Source organism: Sinocyclocheilus grahami, unplaced genomic scaffold, assembly GCF_001515645.1.
Source record: "Sinocyclocheilus grahami isolate Dianchi unplaced genomic scaffold, SAMN03320097.WGS_v1.1 scaffold992.1, whole genome shotgun sequence".
NCBI classification, from domain to species: Eukaryota; Metazoa; Chordata; class Actinopteri; order Cypriniformes; family Cyprinidae; genus Sinocyclocheilus; species Sinocyclocheilus grahami.
Window position 1 is genome coordinate 534,733 of NW_015506171.1, and position 25,500 is coordinate 560,232.

The following is a 25,500-nucleotide window of genomic DNA, read 5'->3' on the forward strand; positions in this document are numbered from 1 at the left end:
TAAGAACTTCATTTGGACAACTTTAAAGATGATTTTCTCAATATTTAGATTTTTTTGCACCCTCAGATTCCAGATTTTCAAATATTGTCCTATCCTAACAAACCACACATCAATGGAAAGCTTATTTATTCAGCTTTGAGATGAAAAATCAAAATGGACCCTTATGTCTGGTTTTGTGGTCCAGGGTCACAAATGTGTCATAAACCACAACAACAGCATCAGCAGACGCGCGCGAGAGGACAGAACGCAGCAGCACATTGAAGGCGAGCGCCTACTAGCGTTTATTTCCCGGGATTATGACGTCACCGGCAAGCCCCGCCCCCCGCCTCGCTTTCGCACTCCGCAGTCGAAATCAGTTTGTTTTGCGGCTTCGAAGCGTCACGTTTCCACGCGCGAGGACATGGCCCAGGCGACGTTAGTTAGAAAGCAACAGCGAATGAGGCAAAAACAAGCGCGGGAAACCGCAACTTCACGCTGACGCCGATTTAAAAAGCCCTTCGCAAAAAAGTTTCGCCGGTGACGTCAGATGTAACGGACGACGCTTCCCGGTGTGCGTGTTTGTTTGTCTTTAATCATTAAAACCGGACGGAATGGGGGCCAAACAGAGCAGTCCCGCTGAAAACGGCCGCACTCGAGCGTACTCCGGCTCGGATCTCCCGTCGAGTAACGGCGGCAGAACGGCGGCTGTGGCGATGCGGTTTCCCGCTCACGGCGCCTCAGGTGCTTCATCTTCATCGGCGTCGTCCTCAGCGGCGGTGGCCTCGCACTATACCGGCTCCAGGACGCGCTCCGTCGGGGGAGGCACTGGAGGACCGGCCGCAAGACCCCAGTCGAGCATTAATATACCGACCTCGGGAGCGTACAGTTCTCAGGACTCCGGTAACAGCACACCGGAGGAGAACGGCGGAGAGAGAGAGCGGTCCACCGGCGCTCCGAGGCTCTTGATCGGATCTTTACCTGCTCACCTGTCGCCTCATCTCTTCGGAGGTAAGAGTTACGCAAGTCCACCTAAGCAACAACCAGTTTGTGTTCAACCAGATGTTTAACCGCCTGTTGTGAGTAACCGACCCACACAGCGATGTCAACTACCCATATACATATACACGAAAGTATTTGAAGTTCGCGTTTTTGTGTTAATATCTATGTAAATGTGTTTATATGTAAAGGTCACTAAGCTCAAACTCTATTATATCTTTAAAAACTCTCATTTTCGGGGGAGTCTGCTAAATGATGTTGTGATGACATTGCGTGATGACGTCATTACGTAATCACGACGCAAAATTGTCAGATCTCAGCAAAAACGTGTATATATATATATATTTATTTTATATATGTTAGTTTAGATCTGTTCGTAGCAATATAAATGCATAATGTAGTATTAAAATATAAATGGCTATTTTTAAATCCATTGAACGGATAAAACCTTTTCCATTTTTCTGCATATTTTTCTTACAGTGTACTGTAAGAAACAGTGCAACTCATCAACAGTCGCAGGTACAAGCTACTAACAAAGTGTCTCATAAATGAAAAATAACAATAGTCAATTATTATTACTATTAAACAATTGCAAATAGCAGATAACTTAATTCCTGTAACGTGTGTACTGCTAGGCATCTTTGGTTTCCTCTTTTTGTGTAATTTAAATGGTAAATTGTGCCTTTTTATCGTTTGAGTCGCTTATCAAAAGTTGCTAAAACTGCCAAATAAATTTTTAAAAATAGCTAAATTTGTTGCTAGGTGCTTTTGGAAGAAAAAGTTGCTAGGGTAGCCTGAAAAGTTGCTAAAGTTGGCAACACTGCCCATCTTATGTCATGATCAAGGTTTTTGAACCGTCAACCTAAACAGTTTTCTAGTTAACAGTTACAGGTTCTAGTTTTAGCGTCTTTAACCAGCTGGTTAAACCGGATCTATACCCACATGTTATGAGTAACTGACCCATAGGCAGTGTACTGACTGTTGTTGGTAGTTGATATGTGCCAACTACCCTTATAAATATACAAGAAAGTCAGTCATATTGTGCCCTTGAAGTTTCACATCAATGTTTTTATGTTAATATCAATGCAAATGTGTATGTATAAGTTTAAGAGGTTAACAAGTTTAAGTGTCAAGCTCAAGTTTTTATTTGTGAACTACTCATCTTATAATAGTTAATGGATCTTCCCTTGTGGAGTTTGAACTTTTCTACCTATAGTTTAGTGGAAAACTTGAGTAACTTTTTTTTTTAAGCCCCGCCCCCCGCCTCGCTTTCGCACTCCGCAGTCGAAATCAGTTTGTTTTGCGGCTTCGAAGCGTCACGTTTCCACGCGCGAGGACATGGCCCAGGCGACGTTAGTTAGAAAGCAACAGCGAATGAGGCAAAAACAAGCGCGGGAAACCGCAACTTCACGCTGACGCCGATTTAAAAAGCCCTTCGCAAAAAAGTTTCGCCGGTGACGTCAGATGTAACGGACGACGCTTCCCGGTGTGCGTGTTTGTTTGTCTTTAATCATTAAAACCGGACGGAATGGGGGCCAAACAGAGCAGTCCCGCTGAAAACGGCCGCACTCGAGCGTACTCCGGCTCGGATCTCCCGTCGAGTAACGGCGGCAGAACGGCGGCTGTGGCGATGCGGTTTCCCGCTCACGGCGCCTCAGGTGCTTCATCTTCATCGGCGTCGTCCTCAGCGGCGGTGGCCTCGCACTATACCGGCTCCAGGACGCGCTCCGTCGGGGGAGGCACTGGAGGACCGGCCGCAAGACCCCAGTCGAGCATTAATATACCGACCTCGGGAGCGTACAGTTCTCAGGACTCCGGTAACAGCACACCGGAGGAGAACGGCGGAGAGAGAGAGCGGTCCACCGGCGCTCCGAGGCTCTTGATCGGATCTTTACCTGCTCACCTGTCGCCTCATCTCTTCGGAGGTAAGAGTTACGCAAGTCCACCTAAGCAACAACCAGTTTGTGTTCAACCAGATGTTTAACCGCCTGTTGTGAGTAACCGACCCACACAGCGATGTCAACTACCCATATACATATACACGAAAGTATTTGAAGTTCGCGTTTTTGTGTTAATATCTATGTAAATGTGTTTATATGTAAAGGTCACTAAGCTCAAACTCTATTATATCTTTAAAAACTCTCATTTTCGGGGGAGTCTGCTAAATGATGTTGTGATGACATTGCGTGATGACGTCATTACGTAATCACGACGCAAAATTGTCAGATCTCAGCAAAAACGTGTATATATATATATATATTTATTTTATATATGTTAGTTTAGATCTGTTCGTAGCAATATAAATGCATAATGTAGTATTAAAATATAAATGGCTATTTTTAAATCCATTGAACGGATAAAACCTTTTCCATTTTTCTGCATATTTTTCTTACAGTGTACTGTAAGAAACAGTGCAACTCATCAACAGTCGCAGGTACAAGCTACTAACAAAGTGTCTCATAAATGAAAAATAACAATAGTCAATTATTATTACTATTAAACAATTGCAAATAGCAGATAACTTAATTCCTGTAACGTGTGTACTGCTAGGCATCTTTGGTTTCCTCTTTTTGTGTAATTTAAATGGTAAATTGTGCCTTTTTATCGTTTGAGTCGCTTATCAAAAGTTGCTAAAACTGCCAAATAAATTTTTAAAAATAGCTAAATTTGTTGCTAGGTGCTTTTGGAAGAAAAAGTTGCTAGGGTAGCCTGAAAAGTTGCTAAAGTTGGCAACACTGCCCATCTTATGTCATGATCAAGGTTTTTGAACCGTCAACCTAAACAGTTTTCTAGTTAACAGTTACAGGTTCTAGTTTTAGCGTCTTTAACCAGCTGGTTAAACCGGATCTATACCCACATGTTATGAGTAACTGACCCATAGGCAGTGTACTGACTGTTGTTGGTAGTTGATATGTGCCAACTACCCTTATAAATATACAAGAAAGTCAGTCATATTGTGCCCTTGAAGTTTCACATCAATGTTTTTATGTTAATATCAATGCAAATGTGTATGTATAAGTTTAAGAGGTTAACAAGTTTAAGTGTCAAGCTCAAGTTTTTATTTGTGAACTACTCATCTTATAATAGTTAATGGATCTTCCCTTGTGGAGTTTGAACTTTTCTACCTATAGTTTAGTGGAAAACTTGAGTAACTTTTTTTTTTTAGTTAAAGTAGTGCTGGGCGGTAAAATTTATATCACGGTATTTTTTAAAACTATTCCGGTTTCACGGTACATGACGGTATTTATTTTTTAACCATATTTTCTCCTGATTGAGAGGAAATACTGCAGTATATTGACTTAGAATGACTTATTTTACTGTCATGATGAGTGAATATTGTCAAAAAATACCACACTAAATAGAGACTAAACACGACTGCTTTTAATACATGTTAACCAGGAGTCACTCTCATTTATAATCACGGCATCGTCTGATAAAATCAGCATGCATCTACACTAAAGAGCAGCTATGCGGTTGTTTTGGCTAGATTACTTTTTTGTCTCGTGCAGCGCACTGCCTGCGTCTGAGTAACAAACTAAAAACAACAACAAACTAAAAAGTGCATGAGGTATTAACAGATGAACTACGCTCATATTTATAATTCCAAACAATCAGTAAGAGTGTATGGTTCGGTAACGGTATGAACGGTAAGTTAAAGGTTCTAGTTAGTCCACCTGAGCAACGACCAATTTCTGGTTAAACCAGATCTATACCCACCTGTTATGATAAACCGATTCATAAACAATGTACTGATTGTTATTGGTTGTTGATATGACATACTTGACCTGTTCTAACTCTTGTATATTTATATGAGTAGTTGACACGCATATCACGCCCATGAAGTTTCATATCAATATTTTATATTAATATTAATGCAAATGCATAAGTGAATGTGTGTGTGTATATATAAGTTTGAGAGGTTAAGTGTCAATTTTTTTTGTTATTATTTGTCAACTACCCAGCTTATGTCATAATGGTGATAGTTAATGAATCAACCTTTGTGGAGTTTGAACCTTCAACCTTTTCGTTACCAGCCAAGATCTTTAACCACTACTAGATCACACCACCTATTACGGTTAAATCAGCCGAACTAGTGGTTTGTTTTTATGACCCAAAGTAGAAAGATGTTTTGGTTTATTACTGTTGACGCGATCTGGTGACCTTCAACCTTTTAGTTACTAGCCCAGTGTCCGGTTGCATAATAAATAACCAAGTCTTACAAGTTAGACGTGTTTTTTAATTTTTTTTTATTAAACTGGTCATAACACCAAGTCAAGTTACATTAACAAGTAGATTGGCCTTATTTGAATCTGAAAAGTAAAAGTGCATAAAGCGTAGTGGGTGTGTTTATGCAACTGGACACTGATCTTTAACCAGTAGGTCAAACCACCGCTTACTAGGTTAAACCGACCAAACTGGAGGTTTATTTCCTGCAGTGGAGAAAGAATATGCTTTGGTTTATTATGGGTTGAAGTGATCTCTTTGTGGACGGATGTGATGAACCTATTTTTATTCTGGATGATCTTTTCTAAACTGGTGCAGTTTTGTGCAGCATCGCAGGCCGTTTTTTACAGATGCATGCTGGTGCATCTGTGGCGAGAGACTGCGACGTGTTCAGAGGAACCAACAGGTGCGGTTAGGGAGTTGTCTGATCAGGTGTAGAGATGATGGTTATTTCCGAGCAGTTCAGTCGTCATGCGGGTCTTTTGTTGTTGTATTTCTGAGAACCTGCTCAGTAATCTGATGTTTCATCAACACTGGTGTCATGTGGTTTAACTGGCTGAATCTCAGGAAACCTGTCAAGAACAGGTTCTGGTCACATTTCACCTCAAAATCAGAAGAGAAAAAATAAATAAGAAAATGAAGCCTATTTTTTAGGGCCATTACATTTTCTTTTACACTGTGCACATTTGTTGAAGTTATGGGCGATTCCACAGTTTAGGCCTAACTGCAAGGACAATAGCCTGCAAAATCAATCTTCATGGAGAAAGCCATTGTCCTCAGGTTAACATCCTGAGAAAACCTGGGGTACAGCTGTGTGAAAAGCAGGATAAATCTGGCAATGGTAAATTAGTCAAATTTGATCAAAGTTGAGTTGATGTAAAATTTAGCGTATGTAACATGGACGGAAAAACAGTGTAAATTCAAGCAGAAAGTGTACTTAATCTAATTCAGTTTAATAAAATTCTGGTTGAATCCCAGTTCATGTTTTGCTTTGTTCCTAATTTGGTATAGTTATGAGTCATGCGTTGTGTATGGTTCACAAAACTGGTAATAGGACTTCTCCCCTTGTGGACAGAAACTGTGGAATCGCTCTTATTTAAATTGTAAATTATTTGTTGTACTGCTTTAAAGGAATAGTTCGCCCAAAAATGAAATCTGGCTGATAATGTGCTCACCCCCAGGCCATCCAAGATGTAGATGAGTGTTTCTTCATCAGATTTGGAGAAATGTGTCATTGCTTCACTTGCTCACCAGTGGATGCTCTGCAGTGAATGGGTGCCGTCAGAATGAGAGTCCAAACAGCTGATAAAAACATCACAATAATCCACAGCACTCCAGTCCATCAGTTAACATCTGGAGAAGACAAAAGCTGCGTGTTTGTAAGAAACAACTCTATCATTAAGAGATGTTTAACTTCAAACCATTGCTTCCAGCTAAAATACAATGCTTCCTCCAGTGAAAAAGTCCATCTCCTTTTGTCTCTCACATCAAAATGCAGCCAACATATTTGTTTAGAGCTGTTTTGGCTTGTAAACGGTGCTTGATCTGTGCAGATTTCTCTCCTGATTCAGACCAGATGATTTTTTCACTGGAGGACGCGTTATGGATTATGGATTTGAGTTAAAACATCTTAATGCTGGATTTATTTCAGCTTTTGTCTTCTCCAGATGTTAACTGATGGACTGGAGTGCTGTGGATTATTGTGATGTTTTTATCAGCTGTTTGGTCTCTCATTCTGACGGCACCCATTCACTGCAGAGCATCCATTGCTGAGACACTGATGCAGTACTACATTTCAAATCTACATTTCAAAACATTGATATATGCTCCAAATCTGATGAAGAAACAAAAAATTTGAGTGCATTTTTAGCAAACTTCCATTCATGGGTAAACTGTTCCTTTAAAATAATTGCAAATTAATTTAAAACATTGTATTAGTGTAATTTCTTATAATCTTTCATTTTAATATTTCTTTTAAAATGTGTTTTACATTATTGAAAATAACCATTCTGAATCATTACCCAGGTACCAATTACATTACATTTTTATTTATGCAATTGGCAAATGCTTTCCATTTATGCATTCCTACAATTCATGCATACATAGAATTTTTCAGTTCATGCATTCCCTGGGAATCAAACCCATGACCTTTGTGTTGCATATTCTACTGTTTGAGCTACAGGAGGGCTTTACTTGCAAGTAAATAATGGTTGTAAAATGGGCTGTATTTTTATCTTTTCTCTTGATATTGTGGTGAAATATGGCTTCTACATGTTTTAACGTGATAACTGCTGATGTTTATTTTCATTTTGGCTGTTCATTGTTTCTTACAAACAATATTCAAATCCAGTGGAAAGGCAGGTGAGGCTGTGCGTTTCTGAGACGGAATTTCCCCAGCCGTTGAATTAAAATTCTGTAACAGGCTCTCGCTGGTGATTGAAGTTAATCTTTAAACATTGTTGAAATGGCTATATGACTTTTAACCGACTGTGGATGAGATCAAGGAGGGAGTTTTTAAAGGGAAATGAGACTTTAGTTCACTTTCAATTATTGAAACGCATGGGGGAATCCTACCTTTAACAGACTCTCTCTGTATCTCTCTGGCAAAATCATGCAAAATTTAGCATTTTCATAATCAGCATTTATCAGTAGTGTTTGCTAAAGCAGTATCATTAGTACTAGTGCTCTGAGTGATGAATTGAAACCTCTAAAACTAAGTATTAAAGTTCAGTGTGTGCTTCATCATGCTGTGTTTGTGCTCCAGACATGAATGTCTCCTCCGATCATGTCTACTAGAGCTGGGCCGATACCGATATTAGGGAGTAAAGAAAAAAAAAGATATTGATATATCGTCCGATATTCTATATGTATATTATAGTACAGTACCAGTCAAAAGTTTGGACACACTTCCCATTCGTGTCCAAACTTTTTACTTGTACTGTACTGTATATAGAATACAGTATATACATAAACAGAATATAAGCACATTTTTAGCAATGATAACTCAAATTTGGTGATCAAACACTTATAATAATGTGACATAAATATGTAATGGAGGCAGGGTATTTAACAATTTAACAAACTTTTAACAAGCTTTTCCAAACGTAAACATCTAAAACGAATAAATAATAAATAAATAAAAAATTCCACATTCTGTGTTTATTTTCTGTTAATCACATGAACTCACAGAACATGAGGATTTGTATTCAAATAGTCTTTTTGCAGACACTAGTCTATATGGCGATTTAATTTAAGTGTACTGACCTGTTTTTTATTTATTCATCAAAAATATGACAGATTCCGTGAAATTCCACCTTATACAGTAAATTCCGTTTTTATGACTGGATTCTGCGCTTCCGTCTGCGTTTTCTGCATTGCGGAAATCATAGGGCCCTTCTATTGTAGCAAACGAGTATGATAAGCTCATTGTGAGAGTAAAAGTGGGGACATTGTTTATTTACTTTATAGCATTGAGTCTCACCAACTACGTGACAACGTAGCATTAAATCACCAATCAACAGACTCAAGCCACCACCGCACTGCCGTCTATTGGACTGCAGAAAGATACTAACTTTTCAATCTGCTATGTTAATGACTGTACTGACAAACGGACTTATAAGCATGAGTTCTTGGACGCGGCGCAGCTGGTATAAACGTAAGCATTGACTGAGTGGCCGTGGAAATGCACTATATTGGAAATGCATTGTGTCCTTGCATTGCACCAACAACTTTCAAGTCAATCATGCACGGATGAATTAAGCACAATAAGTGCAGAAACTTTTATTAAGACTATTAAATAAGGTTAGTTTTAACTTCATGTTGTCTTAATGATGTCTTCATGTTCTACAAATCTGTTGACAGAAGCCTAGAACATTCCCTAACCACAAACCACCAATGAAACCAGATCCAGCAGCTCGATTCGGCATCGCTGTGCTTTCAGAAACGCGTCCTTTGCCATTCATAAGCTCGGCCCGCCGGACATGTGATACATGTTCATACTGTCCACACTTAGTAAAACACACACATAAAGAGAGCCGAGCTGAGCGGTGTGTACATTAAACACACAGTGCTTTCCTCCCGCTTCACTCTCGCGTTAAATGAAAGCCAGGAAGTGTTAGTTGTGGCTGCCCTTTGCTCTCTGCGTTTCTCGGACTTGACTTTGACTCAACAGGCTTTGTGCGGCTCCTTTTACCAGAACGGCTTCACCCACAAGCTGGTGAATGATCGCTGCAGTTGTGTTTTTGAGGGTGGCAGCACATGTTGGCATATTTACAGCAGCTGAGATCTGTTAGGGCTTCCAAGACTACTCATTTTACTAGCTGACTAATCGTTGATCAATATTTACTTAATGTAAATGACTCTGTGCGGTGTCAGCGGTCTCATCCAGATCTGATTTGGACAGTGCAGGGCTCTACACTTACTTTTCTTTTTAGGAGTGCTTGTGCTCCTAATTTAAAAAATTTAGGAGCACCTTCTAATCAGTAATCAAAAACTCTGTTAAAAAAATTAACCTTCCCATTACGAGGTGATATTTGACTCCTTAAAGTGATTTACAGGGAATTTTGTTTTTACCTTTGTAATGTCAAATTAAATATATATATATATATATATATATATATGCATATGCTTTTTAACATTTCTAATTAAAACAACAGAATAAAAACAAGTAGAATAAGTTACCAATCAAATGAAATGAGTATTTAAGAAATACATTTTTGGCTTGTAGGCGTATTTTCAGACGTTTAATGAGGCTCAGAGGTCGCATGAGTGCAATTCAATTCATAAATTCATGTTGAGGTTAATGTTTTAAATAACATTTTGAATATAGAAATATTAAATGATTTAAATAACAGAAAAGATAACTAAAACTGCCAGCAGGTGGCGGCAAGTCACTGATTTTATCACTGAATCATTCATTGAATTGATTCGTTCGAACGGCTGATTCATTCAGGAATGAAGTACGTGACTGTCTTTATGAATGGGTAATTGAATCATTGACTCACTAGATTCGTTTAAAAATGCAGTTCATTCATAAACGAAACACCGCTGTGTTTGAATGAAGATGCACAGCGGCTCAGCTGTTACTTTGTTTGAACCTATTTTCGTTGCCGAAATAGAGCAAAATAAGGCAATTGTGTTGTTGTCAGACAATATAAGTCATTTATACGTGTTCCTGAGGCTCAGTGGTAGAGCGTTGCGTTAACAGCGCAAAAGGTCGTGGGTTCGATTCCCAGGGAACACGCATACTGGTAAAAAATGTATAGCCTGAATGCACTGTAAGTCGCTTTGGTTAAAAGCGTCTGCTAAATGCATAAATTAATTAAATTACTTAATATTAACTTCTTGTTTAATGAACTGTTGTAAAACTCCCTTAATAATCATTAAAAGCGGTCACTCCTCTTAGTTTATCCCGATCTCACAAAACTCCATTATAATCGACGAAGCTCTCTACACTGCACAATGAATCTCTTATTTACACCCCGTCAGCACTTTGTTATAATGAGAGGATATGCCTGTGATACATTACTCAACGCTGCAGAAACACGTACGTATATTAGAACCTTTGAAGCTCCCTCAGCGCAAACACAAATAAGCTGATCGGGTCAGTCGCACAGGTGCTCCTAAATATTATTTCATAGTCGCACGCAGTAGTTTTCAGTCGCAAATGCTGTAGAGCCCTGCAGTGTGAGACTGAAGAGATTGTCCACACGACTGAGATGTGGTGAAAGAGTGGATATCTCCATTGCCTGATTTTATATCTGAATTCAGACCATCGCAGATGTCCAAAGCACCAATGCATTCGCTTATGACATGCTGTTTGAATGCAGCTTTGTCTAAGCTAATGTTGTTATTATTGCACGAGTAGGTACAGATAATGAATATTTTAGTACTGTGATTGTCTGATACCAATCTAACTGATAAATATAACAGTAGTTTTGACACTAAGGCAGTTCATACACTGTTTTTATCAGTGTACACAAGATCTTGTTATTAGACTAGAAAAAATGCAAAGACCGCCTGTGGAATCAAGCTTTTAATGTTGTAATCTGGTGTTTTTATTATGCTTAAAGACAAACCATGTCCAAATTCATTAGTAAACATCATTGCGAAGCATTTTTTTTTTTTTTTCTTTAAACCAAAGGCAGTTTCAAAAACGTAGGTTGAAACAGCCCGTTTTCTACCATCACAAACATGTAGCCAATCCCGTCAACTTGAGGGGCAGGGAAATGTATTATCACTCTGCTACGTGGACTTATAGACGACCCTGCATAAATCGCTTGTCTTCTTCGTAATCAGTTTCTGGTTCAAAGATATAGTACAATATTGTCATTGTTTAGCATTTACTACTTCAGTTAACTGAATGAAAGTGGAGCAGGTGTGATGGTGTGATTGAGTAGAGGTGGAGACTAATTTGCATATTAATGAATGCATGCATACTTAATGAGGTAAGGGTGGAGAGTTACATTTTGAGGCATGACAAATTTTCATGTAGAAAAAAATGTTGAGATGTCAATTTGATTATCAAAGATGAGTTTTAAGGGATTAAATTACTAAAAACAGAATTAAAGTAAACAGGGCTGTGACGGGACCAACTACCGCCGGTGGTGCGCTGTTGATAGGCTATATACAGTGGGTACGGAAAGTATTCAGACCCCCTTAAATTTCAATCATCTTTTAACAAGCATGCATGTTTATTTGAGCACTTCCTTCAGTGAACACACAGCCTGCAAAACACTAAAACAAATATCAAAGAAATAATAGTTAAACAAGAAAGTAGCCTAAATAAGAAGGTTAAATACACCCTGTCTACAGGACGTGAGCGGCGCGGCACAACACGACAATATACTATAGAACTCATTATAATCAGTGAATGCTACACTGGATGCGGCGTGACACGACATGACAAATCCCCGACAGTAAACTGCCTCGTCCGGTTTATGAGGTACTGACACAGATCGGCAATGTAGTATTTGGTTTCCCAACAAAGTCCATCGACCAACACAAAATTAATTTGCCGAATGCAGAATAAACTGTATTTTCCTGCGCTCAAACCTGCCAATCTAAAGGAAACGCTGTGAATGGCGTTTGAGGTAGTTTGTGAATTATGCTACCATAGACTTATAGTCTAAATAAAATTTGTATTATGCTTGTTATAGAGTGCGTGACGTCACGTGCACTATTGCCGGTGGCAGTAGCGGTTGTCACGGCGACCGTCTCAGCCCTAAAAGTAAAAAACTTTTCTGTGAATCAGTTCAGATTGTTCCAGCGAACTGATTTAAAACTTTTTCAGAGATTCATGTATTGAATAACACCAGATAACTAGTGCAAAGAGCAAAATAAATATTCTCAGAGGGAATCGGCTGACATTAGGGAAATGGCTTGAACTTGGACTGGGTTTGGGAACGGGTCAGTAGTTGAGCCGGCCGCTCTGTCCCAGTGTGCTGCCGCAGCAGTTCAAACTCCACTCTTAATGGATCAAGCGCCTCCCTTTCCTCTGCATTACTCTCAGCACTGGCTCCGTTTCACCCACTGCTCCAAGAGCTTTCCATCTCCAGCCATCTCTGCACCTCTTGCATGATATCTCTCACATGCACACACACGCTCCATGCCTAAGGCCTTCTGCAACGGTTAAAGGGATACTTTACATTTCTGTCATGATTTACTCACCCTCATGCCATTTTGAAAAATATTCTTTTTCTACCACAGAGTAAAAACTGGCTTTTTAACTCAAAATTCTGCATGATCTCTCGCAATTCAGTTTTTGTTTTCCGCCACACAATGAAAAATTTGAAAATTAATTTAGTTCATATCTCACAATTCTGACTTTTCTTCTCAGTATTGCAAGTCTGTATCTTGCAATTGAGTTAACGTTTCATATTTCTGACTTTTTTCCCCAGAATTGCAAGTTTATATCTCGCAATTCTGATTTTCGCAATTCTTCTTTCTCAGAATTGAGAAAAAAGTTGCAATGATGTTATTTGTTTAAATGTATTTTTATTTTTATCCCGTAGCAAAAGCATACTTCCATAAAAGTCAGTGGGGTCCAATGTTGCTTGGACCCCAACATTTTTCAGAATATTACAGAAAGAAAGTTGTAAGTGTTTGTAAGAAAGTAGAGGATAAAGAAAGGCGTATGGATTTGGAACGACATGAGGGTGAGTTAATTATGACAGAATTTATATTTTTGGGTTTTTGGGAATTTATATTTTCTCTTTTTTTCCCTAGCAATTATGAGAAAAAAAGTAGATTGCAAGATATTCAGAAATCTGACTTTTTTTTTCTTGCAAGTCTTTTTCCTATACAATTTATTATTATTGTAAAATTTATTAAAACACAAAGTTAAAGATCTTCACTACAACCCGGCAAAATTAAAGTTTGGTCTAACTTAAAGAAATTGACAGAAATATTAATACTCCATGGTAGAATTCACGATATAGACTTTTTCAAGTTTATATCTCACAATTAATTTTTTCGTTTCCGCCACAGAATAAAAAACAAAGAAAATATTGCAAGTTCATATTCACAATTCTGACTTTTCTTTATATCTCACAATTTTGACGTTTTTCCCTCAGAATCGCAAGTTTATATCTTGCATTTCTGATTTTTGCAATTCTTTCTCAGACAAAAACGTCTGGATTGTCTGAAAAAGTTGGTTACATTTATTTATTTATGTATGTATTTGTTATTTATCCTTTGGTAGAAACAAGCTTCCATAAAATTGAATGGGTTTCTGTGTGGTTGGATCCGAACATTTTTCAAAATATCATAGAAAGTCATACCAGTTTGGAAGAAAACATAGAAGGAAAAGAAAGTGATACGAGTTTGACACGAGAGTGAGTTAATTATGACAGAATTTAATTTTTTTAAGTGCACTGTCACTTAAACACATTGATTTGAACACCTACGTTAAGCAGCACTGTGAATAGATTTTCAACCTATTTGTCTGCATGCTGAATATGCCTAATGTGCAAAATGTATCTAATGCTGTATAAGCAGTGTAGCACAATCTCCGTTTAACTCATTTCTACCGTCTTCCGTCACTTTGTAAACCATTATTCTAACCCGTCCTTCTCAGCAGCCAGTGAGTGATGTTTCTGAGTCAGCAGGTCATGGTTCATTTCCCACGCTGTAGATTCGTTTTGACCGGGTCGTGGGGAAGATGTCACACGGATGAGATGTTTTATGAAGTCCACGTGCATGCGCAAACACCGCTGGCCGATCCTGAATCAATAGTCAATGTCCCACCGTGCTGCTGTGTCCTGAGCGTTTGACATGGACATCAATCCTGTCAGACTTTTTTCACTGCGTCTCTAACAGACCGCCTTAAATCAGACAGATAGGGATATATATTGTTATCCAAATGTATTTGCAAAGAGATGCAGTATATGCTATATAGCCAATCTCAACCTGATTTCATTTTCATTGCAAAATGTAAACCATATTATTATTACCTGGCTCTTTATATCAAGTTGGTTTTCCCATCTTTATTTGCATACTTCTGCAACTTGTATTTCCAGTACACTCATGTAAAGTGATATATACTATATTATCATCCAGCTGTAATCGGAAAAATGCGACTGACTGTAAGGCATGAAGATATTAAGATATTGTAAACATTAACATTATGATTTTCTGTAAAGCTGCTGTGAAAATAAACTGCTCTGTAAATAAATTTGACTTGACTTGATTACTGTAATGTATCTGGATGTTTTACTCTTGACAGTGCATTTTGGGAATTTTTGTTTTTCTCATTTTTTTATTGTAATTCTTTTTGTTATTCTTAGTATTGATACAGAACAGATTTAATTGCATTCATGCAGTCAGTTACGATGTTAGTCCAATTAAAAAAAAATAAAAATTAAAGGCAGTAGAACAATAATCTACCATGCTGTACAAATATTTTGCAAATGCGAATCAATTTTTGTTTATAAAATGTATCCTATACCTTTTAATGCTATGCATCTGCCGAGCACATAAAGGCAAATGCAACTGATAAATTGAGGAAATGTTTTTTAACTCTTTGTTTTATTATAATTTATATTTTTTGTGTGTAAAATATAATTTCTTATTGTTTTCTTTTGATTTTGTGGTGAAATATGACCTAAGCATGTTATTGACAGTTTTTGAAGTCTAACCAACAGACCAGCTCTACTGTATCACAGTACAACATTTTAATCGTGTGTATTTGACATGTCTTTGGATTTTTTTTCTTTAAATAAACATTAGTTTATATGAATGCCATTTTGAATTTGAGCAAATATATAAATGCTGGGATGCAAATCTAATTCAGTCACAAGGTTTATCACCCAGCTCTACCACTGCTTCGTATTTGTGCTGTACTTTGGGTCTCGTCGCAGGCTTGTTTTAACCTGTGCTGATCGCTTTGCATCTCTTGCGGAGGCTTGATTGAGTCCACGCTCTCCTGAAGGCATTTGCAGAGTTTAAAGTTTTGAAGGAACTGCTCACAGATAAAGTTCTTTTGAGACTCTTGTACAAATGGAGTCATATATTAGATGCTTTATACAGGGCAGCCAGGCTGAAAATGCGAAGCATCACGACTCGGGTATGCTCGAGGAAAAGTCAATGAGCCATGCTTTCTCTAGCCTAATATTGCTTGTCAGCATTTGTAGAGCTCTGAGCCTGAGGTTTAAGTCTGACTAGGATTAAAGGATTGATTTTTCCAAAAATAATAACTGCCATTATTTATTCACCCTCGTGTCATTTTTCAAATCTTCTTTATTAAATTACACGTTAAGTGTTCCTGCAGAAAATCGTAGTTGTGGAGTTGAACCATCCTGGATGGTTCAATATCGAGAGACTTGTATGACAGAAGGGACAAACGAACAGCCGGTTCCCTCTGGGCATAAACAGGAAGAGGATGCATCATAATCAGATGCAGAACAGACAGTATGGATCTGTTTATTCTCAAGAGGAGACGGTCATGGGAATGTAGCTGTATGTTTTTCTGCTATGGATATATGAGGCTTCACAATGTTTCTATGTCCTCTGGACGTTGACATTTTTATAAACAATTAGTCACTAGTGAAAATCAGTAACGGTTTCTTTTTATAGACAGGCAAATAAAGTAGCTGGAGTATCTGTGCATGAGATTGGTTGATTATAATTAGTTTCACCTTTTCTACAGCGGATCGGTTCCAGATTAAGCACTGGCATAGTGTTGGTGCAAAGGTGGTAATAGTGAGTTAAAAAATCGAAATCATGCATTTGAACTGAGTTCGATTTCCTGAAACAAAGACGTTTTTGTGTGTGTTTACTGTATACTCATGATTTCAAGGTGTGGCAAAGAAAGGATTCCCATCTTCCTCTGATCTGAACTCCCATACCTGGAAAACCACGTTAAATGTCTTTTTTTTTTATTTTTTTTTATTTTTTTTATTTTTGTTTGTATTTGCAAATGCCACTCAGATCCTTTATGCATTTAAAGGAATGGTTCACCCAAAAATGAAAATTTGCTGTAAATGTGCTCATCCTCAGATCGTCCAAAATGTAGATGAGTTTGTTTCTTCATCAGATTTGTAGAAATGTGTACACTAAAAAAATGCTGTTTTTTTTTTTTTTTTTTACCCAAATGCTGGGTTCAGCCTGATGGGTAATTTTATTGGGTTATTTTTAATAATAAAAAAAAAATATATATATATATGAAAAAGTCCATCTCCTGTTGTCTCTCACATGAAAATCCAGCCACATATGTGTTTAGAGCTGTTTAAACACTGCTTGATCTGTGCAGATTTCTCTCCTGATTCACACCAGAACACTTTTTCACTGAAGGAAGCGTTATTTTGGATTATGGACTCGTATTTTAGTTAAAAAACGTCTTGATGGGTTTGCTTCAGCTTTTGTCTTCTCCTAACTGCAGAGCATCCATTGCTGAGCAAGTGATGCAATGCTACATTTCCACAAATCTGATGTAGAAACAAATTTTTGGTGAACTCTTCCTGTAATCACTCTACTCATAGGGAACTGAACTTCATAGCAAAAGTCGATTTTCAGAAATGAAAATGCTGGCAAAGACTTGCAGCTTTAAATAGACTTGTCATTTACAGGAAGAGCTACACGTGATCTGTTGTGACATTTCATTTTTATATGACCATATCTCGTTTTGTAACGCACCACATCGTGTTCTTGCACAGTCTATTTTTCTTATAAAGATCGTTTGATTTGTTCCTCCACAGGTCTTTACAGTGTTGAAATCCTCATAGTAGGGCTGCATGATAAATCGAGATCGCGATTCGACAGAAGCTGCGATTGTCATGCGTGCATCTTTCAGTGAAGCATAGTTCTGTGATCAGCAGTAAATCTCCATCTGAAGGCCAGAGGGCGCTCTCGAGCTGAAACTCCAAATACGCCTCGCAGAAGAAACTCAGAAAATGCCTATCGCTGCAGCTGAATAAACAGAAGATTCAACTGCTTTCATTGATTCAACGTGACTAATAAACACACGACTACGGCAATATACGGTTTATTTGAGTTTTTATTTTAATTAATTAAAATAAAGTATATTTATAATGCAATGCCTTTATCACTGCTTAAATACTATGAAATATGTTGCGTGCCTTATTCTGTGTCAGAAGCCACATCTCACAGAAGGATTTATTTCAAACACTCGGCTGACGTTATGAAGTGAGTTTGGAGTAAAAGTGTTATTAAATGTGTTTTTTTTCACGTGCTTTCAGATGGAGCAGCATTTACTTCACAGAGCCGTAGTTCACTGAGAAGCTACGCAAACAGCTGTCATTATCGTGAACAATTTCTTTGATTTCTGAATCGCGCAATAAAATTGTCTGTGATTTTTTTTGTCAGTGAACTATAGTAAATTCTGCTCCATCTGAAAGCACGTGATGATGATTTCCTGCTGATTACAGAACCGAGTTTCACAAAATGCGCATGACAATCGCATTCGATTAATCGTGCAGCCCAACCTCATAGTCATATGGTTAGATGAACGCTATTGAGCATGACTGTCAGTCATGAATGCATGAGTGGTTGGATCATCTCAGCATCATAAAGGCAGGAATGTAATCTTATTACACTCTTTAAGTCGTGTGATTATCTCTGCAAGCAGTATTCCATTAAAATGTCTTATACACAAATACAAGCTTTAAATTATTTATGTTTGCACTTATGCATTAAGCAGATGCTTTTATCCAGAGCAACTTGCATTGCATTCAAAGTTTGCATTTTATCACTTCATGCATTTCGTGGGAATCAATGGTGAGAATCAATTTAGTGAATCATTGCATGCACCATTTGATCTATACAGAAGTACAGAATATTATTGCTCGGAGTATTTTTTGTGTGCCGTAATGATGCAAAATTAACTATGCACGCTCCAATAACAAATGGGATGTTAAAAAAATTCAGTTTAGCTTATTTCAGCAAATTTAGTAGGTCGTCCAGGTATTCTGTGCATGCAATAAATTTGCATGCTCTGTGCATTATGCATGTCGTCTCTCTTGAGAGCAGTTCTTGATGAGGTTTTGATTCATGCTTTCTACTGTTAACTTGATTTTAGCCAAATTGCACCCCATGGGTTGCATTTGTACCTGACAGATGAAGTAAGAGTGACGTTTTGGCTGCATTAGTGAAGCAAACAATGTTCTGAATGCAAATTGTGCCTTAAGATGTGCAGCGTGCAGACAGGCTCATGTCGTCTAGTTAATTGAGCACTTAGAAGAGGTAAGAGTCGCGTCTCCCTCGCTGACTGCATATGGCACATTAGATGGCATCGTCAGTCGATTCGCTGTTTCCCACTGGTTTGGTTTTATGGCAGGTTTGCTGCACTCGAGCGCCTCCTGATTGCTGAATAATCACCATCGAATCTGCATTTGCACTCACGAGATCCTTAAACTCAGGTAAAGTGCTAGTGGTTTTTAAAAATTGGGTTCATCGCTGATCAAGTTAGTTCATTTGTTTGAGATTGAAAACATAAATGTAGCTGAAATGCTCAAATAAATGTGTTCTGCCTGAACTGATTTCTGTCTGATTTCAGAATGAACGGCTCTAAATGTTGCTAAAACTGCAGTTGATGGGTTTTATGTGCTTCTGGTCAGATGTCTTCCTGTCTAAGTTATAAACAGGAACTGCGGATAACTAACCTGCTGTCCATCATGCAATTTGAATAGCTGTTATTATCTCCTCCTCAGTGTTTCCATTTCTATATTCAGAGAATACAAAGTATGTATTTATTAGGCCTGTGTGATTTGGGGAAAATGTCTAATTGTGATTTTTTTTTTTGGGACAGATATTGCTTCAGCTTAATATTGTCAATAGTGTGCAGCACAGTATGGGTATAGTTATCCTTACCCTGCTGAAAAAAACCCCAAACATAATAGAAACCATCACAGAAATTCTTATGGTTTCCATTAAAACAATTACAAAATTCCTTTTTGTAGTGTGTTTAGGGCATTATTCCAATAGGAATTACTGTTGTTCCATTGTTTCTCATCTGCCAGATTACATCCCACCATAGAATCCATCAGATACCAGTAGACACCATTATAGTTTACATTAAAACCAATACAATTCCCATTATTACCCTTAAATCCATTACGTTTTCTATTGTGTGTTGGGAGGGGTTCTATTGTTTTTTTTTCAGCAGGGAATATTATAATGGTATAACTACTTTTACAGAATTTACTTAGTTACTGAATTTCACAGGAAAGATTAGTTTATTTTGTGTAAATAAAGAACTGTATTACAGTCAGTTATTAAAGTATTAGGTTGATTTATTCATTTTTAGGTATTTGGGATTTTAAGAACAAGTGGAAAATGTGCTGAATGTTTCATTTCATCCAAGTGAAATTAGCAAAGCAGTTAGACTGAATTTATATTTGTTTTAAACGTGGAGCCATGCGCGAGTTGACACAGGGTTGCGCGCGTGCGTCAAGCCTCATCCATACTGCCAGATGCGCTCGTAGAGGCTTGCTGGGCGCGAGTATAAACGAGTATTACGAAACGGGCTGCGTTTGTGCGGCAAGTGTAAACGGCTCCTCCGTGAGACGCGGCAGAGAGGAGCGAGTATGAGAAGCATTCAGAGACACAGGCTGTGTGTGCGCTCTTCTGAATTGGGAATAGCAAACATGCATCATAAACTTCTTTCAAATTAGAATCTGTTGGGGAGATAAAATGTGCAAGATAACGTTCATGTATTTATAAAAAAATCTACCAATGTATCTTTTATTCTCCAGTACTGAAAGCAGAACCGATAAGGGAGCTCTTGATATGTGTTGTGACACAGCTCTTGCAAATTAACGTTACCCTTTTAGTTTGGTGTCTGTCATTTCCAAGCCGAAGTAATTAGGGATGCACCGAATATTCGGCCACCGAAAATTTTCGGCCGAAAATGGCCCAAAAGGGCATTTTCGGTTTTCGGCCGAAAGACTTTTATCACCGAAACAATACGGCCGAAATGTTGTGATGACGCAAACAGAAACCGCGACCTGCACGTGCTTGTCTGAAGCAAGAAGTAATCTCATATAACAAGTTTTTCTTTAGTATTAATTTGCCTAACTATCTGACCCTGTAGACGCGCCTTAATCACACACTCTCCTGCTTTCTGTTTTTGTTCTATGTTTTTTAAATGGTGGGCGTTTACGCAGTTGGCTAGAGCAGTGTTTCCCAACATTTTTTTTTAGTCGCTGCACCCTACAAAATACATTGTCACAATATTTGAATTTCTAACTTCGATATGATAATTTGAAAAGTATAGATATTCGGTACAACAGGAAAGAACTGCAGAATAATCATGAAAAATAAAATGTATCACAGGTTTCACAAAAATATTGTGCAGCACAACTGTTTTCAACATTGATAATAATCAGAAATGTTTCTTGAGCAGCAAATCAGCATATTAGAATGATTTCTGAAGATCATGTGACACTGAAGACTGGAGTAATGATGCTGAAAATACAGCTGCGCATCACAGAAATAAATGACACTTTAACAGATATTCACATATAAAACAGCTGTTTGAAATTGCAATAATATTTCACAATTTTTACAGTATTTTATTCAAATAAATGCAGCCTTGGTGAGCAGAAGAGTCTTCAAAAAAAATTGTTTAACTCTCACCAACTAAAATTTTGAATGCTACTGTAATGTATCTTTTTTTCTGCTTTGTCATATTGTGTATAGTTGGGACACTGTGTAGATGTTCTGTGTTGATCTGAGTGTGTGAAACCTTTACGTGTGTGTGTGTGTGTCAGTCTAACACCTTCCTTGTCTTTATCTGACCCTATGAGCTGACGTTGTCACCTTGTCAAATTGTCGCATGCTTACGATCATTTATAGTAGGACAGCGCTGACCTTTTTTATACTGGTATTTTTTATACCATCTGCTGGGCAGCGCTGACAGCTTTATGAATTATAAATGTCTCCTCGGGACCCTCGCTCAAATCCGCCTCTCCATCAAAAGGACTAACCTTCAGACGTGCCGCCGATGCATCCACGTCTTTCTGTGTGTCTGAAATTCACACTTCACAAGTTTTTTTTTTTTCTCTGCACATGAAAGTGGATAATGTCTCTAAACTCAGCATTAACCATTTGATTACACGGTATTGCAGACGAGGCTGTTTCTGTGCTAAAATCCAGTTTCCAGAGGGATTATAGAGCACAATCCAGATTAAATCCTTTCAGAAAACCTGCACATGTGTGTTTGTGTTATGAAAACATCTTCACGGCGAATTGTCATTTGTTTCTTTGTCAAAATGTAACATGCGTACTGTCATCAGCAGCTGTGTATTCATTTTATTGGGGCCATATAAAAATCCATTTTTTTTTTTTTAATTTATTTCCCCAAATTTTGTGTTTTCACTTTTAATTCTTCTGAATGCATGGTTCAGTTAATTCAGTTTTATTATCAAAACGGTGTCTAATTAAATACATTCATTAAACTTTTTAAAGAAATTTAAAGATCGCAAGAATGGACTTGAATTTCTTGCATGAGGAATCGTGTTGGGCGATATGCTCAATTTTCATATCGTCAGCCTGTGAGATCGCCAATACACTATATTATCGTGCTAATTTATTTAATTATTTATTTACTTCGTTTCATTGCCAGAAAGTAAACCACTTCCAGTGTCGTCAAGCCTCGTACACACCGGGACGATTATCGAGCGTTTATCGCCGATGTTTTTCGACGCGTCTTTTGTGTTCATATACCCAAGTGATTTTCGCTGGCGATGAGCCAAGTGAACGTGCAAATTCACTCCCTGACATTAGATGGCGCTTAATGAAAAACAGAAATACCCCGGTACACTTTGAATCCTATTTGATCTGCAACTCCTCTCCATAACAACTCCCTCTTATCAAAATGTTTGTAGTCGCTGTCACGTTTGTCATAAAGCCCTTTGTGTTCAGACACCAATGAGACCAGCAGCTCTACATTCATCTTGCCTCGATGCATCTTCTTGGTCTTCTTACTTCCTCTTCGTCGTTAGACATCAATGTGTGCTCGGCAAGACCGTTTTGTGCTTGAGTGCCACCAAGTCGTGTTTTACTGTAACTTCAGAAGCTCCAGGCACGTGACCAAAATCGCCAATCTCATTTGTCGGCCAGTTTTTGACGCAGCGCGCCAAACCAAAAATTACGCTTTTACGGGTCGCGTTTTGCGCGTCTGTGTGCACACTCACATTAGTGCCCTTTGTTTAGTCACGAGGCTTTAAACGTCAGCAATAATCGCATGTGAGAGTCGTCCCGGTGTGAACAAGCCTTAAGGCTAAAAACTTTGTTAATAGAATTTAATTGATAAAGAAAATCTATTTATGACATTATTTTTGACAGCATCCTCATTTTACAGCATTTTTTACACAAGTGCCTAAAACTTTGCAGGTAGGTTTCTTGAAGCATCTTGGAGACGTTGTCACAGTTCTTCTGGATTTAAAAAGTCAAAAGTCTCACTGGATTATTACAATTCATGGCTAAATGAATGTTTGGAAATGTCAACTGATATTTCCTACTGACACACTACAGCAAAAGATAGAAATAACTGACTTAAAACCATTTTTAGCTGCTGGAAATACTAGTGTTCTAATTATTCCACCACTGTATAAAATTGATTTATTTGTCATTTAAGATAAATTGCAAAGATAGAAAGCAGTAGTTTTGCATCCTCATCAGCTGGTTTGTGTTTTTGAGCAGATGCCAGTCGTGTCCTCAGATCAGCTCTCTTTACACTTCCTCATACATACATGATCAGGAAATTGCAGACCTAACCCTGCGGTATTGTTGTCTTTGTCTAGCCAGCGTTCTGCTGCCTTATGCGCTCGTCATTGTCTTAGCGGTTTAATTTTAGCCCGGTTACGTCAGTAACGCACACATGGAGAGTGTGAGACCGTCTGCTGCCGCAGACATGGATCTCTTTCACAGAAGATGTGCGATTTAAAGCTTTAATCAAGACACCTGATGCTGCCGAGATGTTCAGCTTTAGTCTCAGATCACGAATCAATCAGCATATGTAGTATATTGTATTTACTGACTGCATGAAAATCCAGCTGTGAGCTGAAATGTATAATTTCCTTTTTTAAAACCTTATTTCTTAATTTAATGTTCACTATAAGTAAGTGACGGATTGTTTGGCTTCTTGAATGAAAAACTCTGACTCTGATGCTTTCAAAAACATTGATCTATTATATCTATCTATAGTATTGCAACATTGACTCAGCCAATGGGGTGAGTTTGGGGGCGGGACTATCTGTTTGACTAACCAATCACAGATATGGAGAATGTTTTGGACAAAATCAGTCATTATTTTGGCAGTTGCATGTGTTGATGAGCAGAAAATATACACTTCAGCATTTAAAAATCTGCAAAAACGCCTCTGCTCCTCTGAAAGTTCCCAGTTCCTGATTTCATTCCTCAAGAAGAACAAAACAGAAATACATTTCCTCTTTCTCTGTGTTATTTATCAGACTCTTATTTACCCTAGTGTTGCTTCCAAACTGTATGACGAAAGTGCATTTTTACTGTAAAGCTCTAAGAAGCACCATAAAAGTGTCATAAAAATAGTTCCTATGATGCATTCAAAATCTTCTGAAGTCATATGAGCTACTTTTATGACATTTTTATGGTCATGGGTATATACGAGGAATAGTTAACTAGTTATTGACTGATACAGCTGTTATTGGCTGCATGATTAAGCAAAATGAAACCGAAATTGTGATATGGCTTAGTGTGATAATTAGGGATGCATCGATCCGATACTCCGTATTGGTATCGGCTCCGATACTGACGTTTTCTGCCGGATCGGGTATCGGTCAGACGAGACCGATCCAAATCCGATATTGTGCGTATACTATTGTGTTATTATTAAGCCCCACGAAAGGCACAAAAACATTATAAATGTGTGCTGTGACTCCATGTTGCTTCAAACGCATCATTCTGTGCACTGGATGCACAGAAGCGCTTTGTGCCGCTCCGTATTGGAGCTTTTCGTGTTATAATACTTTTGCGCAATGAAAGATTATTTATAGAGTTTCTTGTTCTGTCCTATGATAGGACAGAAAAAGAAAGGCTATTAATAATCTAATGTATAGCACAGTAATGGAGGCAGCAACATATAGATCGGACTCCTGTATCACATGCTGCTGCCTTTATTACTGTGCTATGCGTACATTTGAAAGAAATGTCTTTTAATTTTATAGATATATTTATCTATAAATACATTTACTTTATTTTATTAATGTGTTTTACAACAATACAAAGAGCAATGAGTAACATTTGACCAGATTTAGTCCTACAATTATTCACTTTTATTTGTTCCCCACTAAATAATGTTATTTCTCTAAATGTTTAGATTTGATAAAATTGTGCACTCGTGATTTTTCTAGAATAACTTTTGCTGCTAAATTATCCACTAACCTAGTTTACAATAGTATTTTTGTTATAGATTGATTATATATATTTTTTTATTTGTTATTTTTCATTAAAATGAAGTTGTCTATATTTAGTAGATTGTGTTTAACACAAAAAAGAGTGAAGATCAGGTCAACCCACAGAAGTATAGAAATTCTACACTGATTGAAAAAAAAAAAACTGCGCTGGGATCGGAATCGACCGATACTCCGAATTTTTGGGATCGGATCAGATCTGAAAAAATGGCATCGTTGCACCCCTAGTGTTGATTTATAAATTTTAAACTAAGACTTATTATTGTTGCCCCCCCCCCTAAAAATACAGTTTGTTTATCATCATGTCAGTAAAGCTTGTTTGAATCTCTTTGAATGCTACAAAAGAGAGTGTGTGCGTATGTGTTGTAGGCCACTTGTCCGATTGAATATCTCC

At 37.9% G+C, this 25,500-nt stretch overlaps 2 protein-coding genes across 2 annotated transcripts in view; both read left to right on the forward strand.

The window, feature by feature from the left end:
• Positions 1-371: 371 nt before the first annotated feature.
• On the forward strand, positions 372-1,046 carry LOC107565306 (E3 ubiquitin-protein ligase ZNRF2-like). Its single transcript, XM_016250527.1, has one exon. The coding sequence runs from the start codon at positions 591-593 to the stop codon at positions 1,044-1,046; it is 456 nt and encodes a 151-aa protein (XP_016106013.1). The 5' UTR covers positions 372-590.
• Positions 1,047-2,284: 1,238 nt separating this feature from the next.
• LOC107565292 (E3 ubiquitin-protein ligase ZNRF2-like) overlaps positions 2,285-25,500 on the forward strand; it is a 59,701-nt gene continuing 36,485 nt past the window's right edge. Inside the window, exon 1 of the mRNA XM_016250510.1 lies at positions 2,285-2,900. Within this exon, the coding sequence (XP_016105996.1) occupies positions 2,504-2,900 (397 nt within the window). The 5' untranslated portion in view covers positions 2,285-2,503. The remainder of the gene's footprint in view (positions 2,901-25,500) is intronic.

What these genes read in the sequence shown, in the direction of transcription:
- LOC107565306 (XM_016250527.1), top strand. Translation starts at nt 591, where the DNA reads ATGGGGGCCAAACAGAGCAGTCCCGCTGAAAACGGCCGCACTCGAGCG.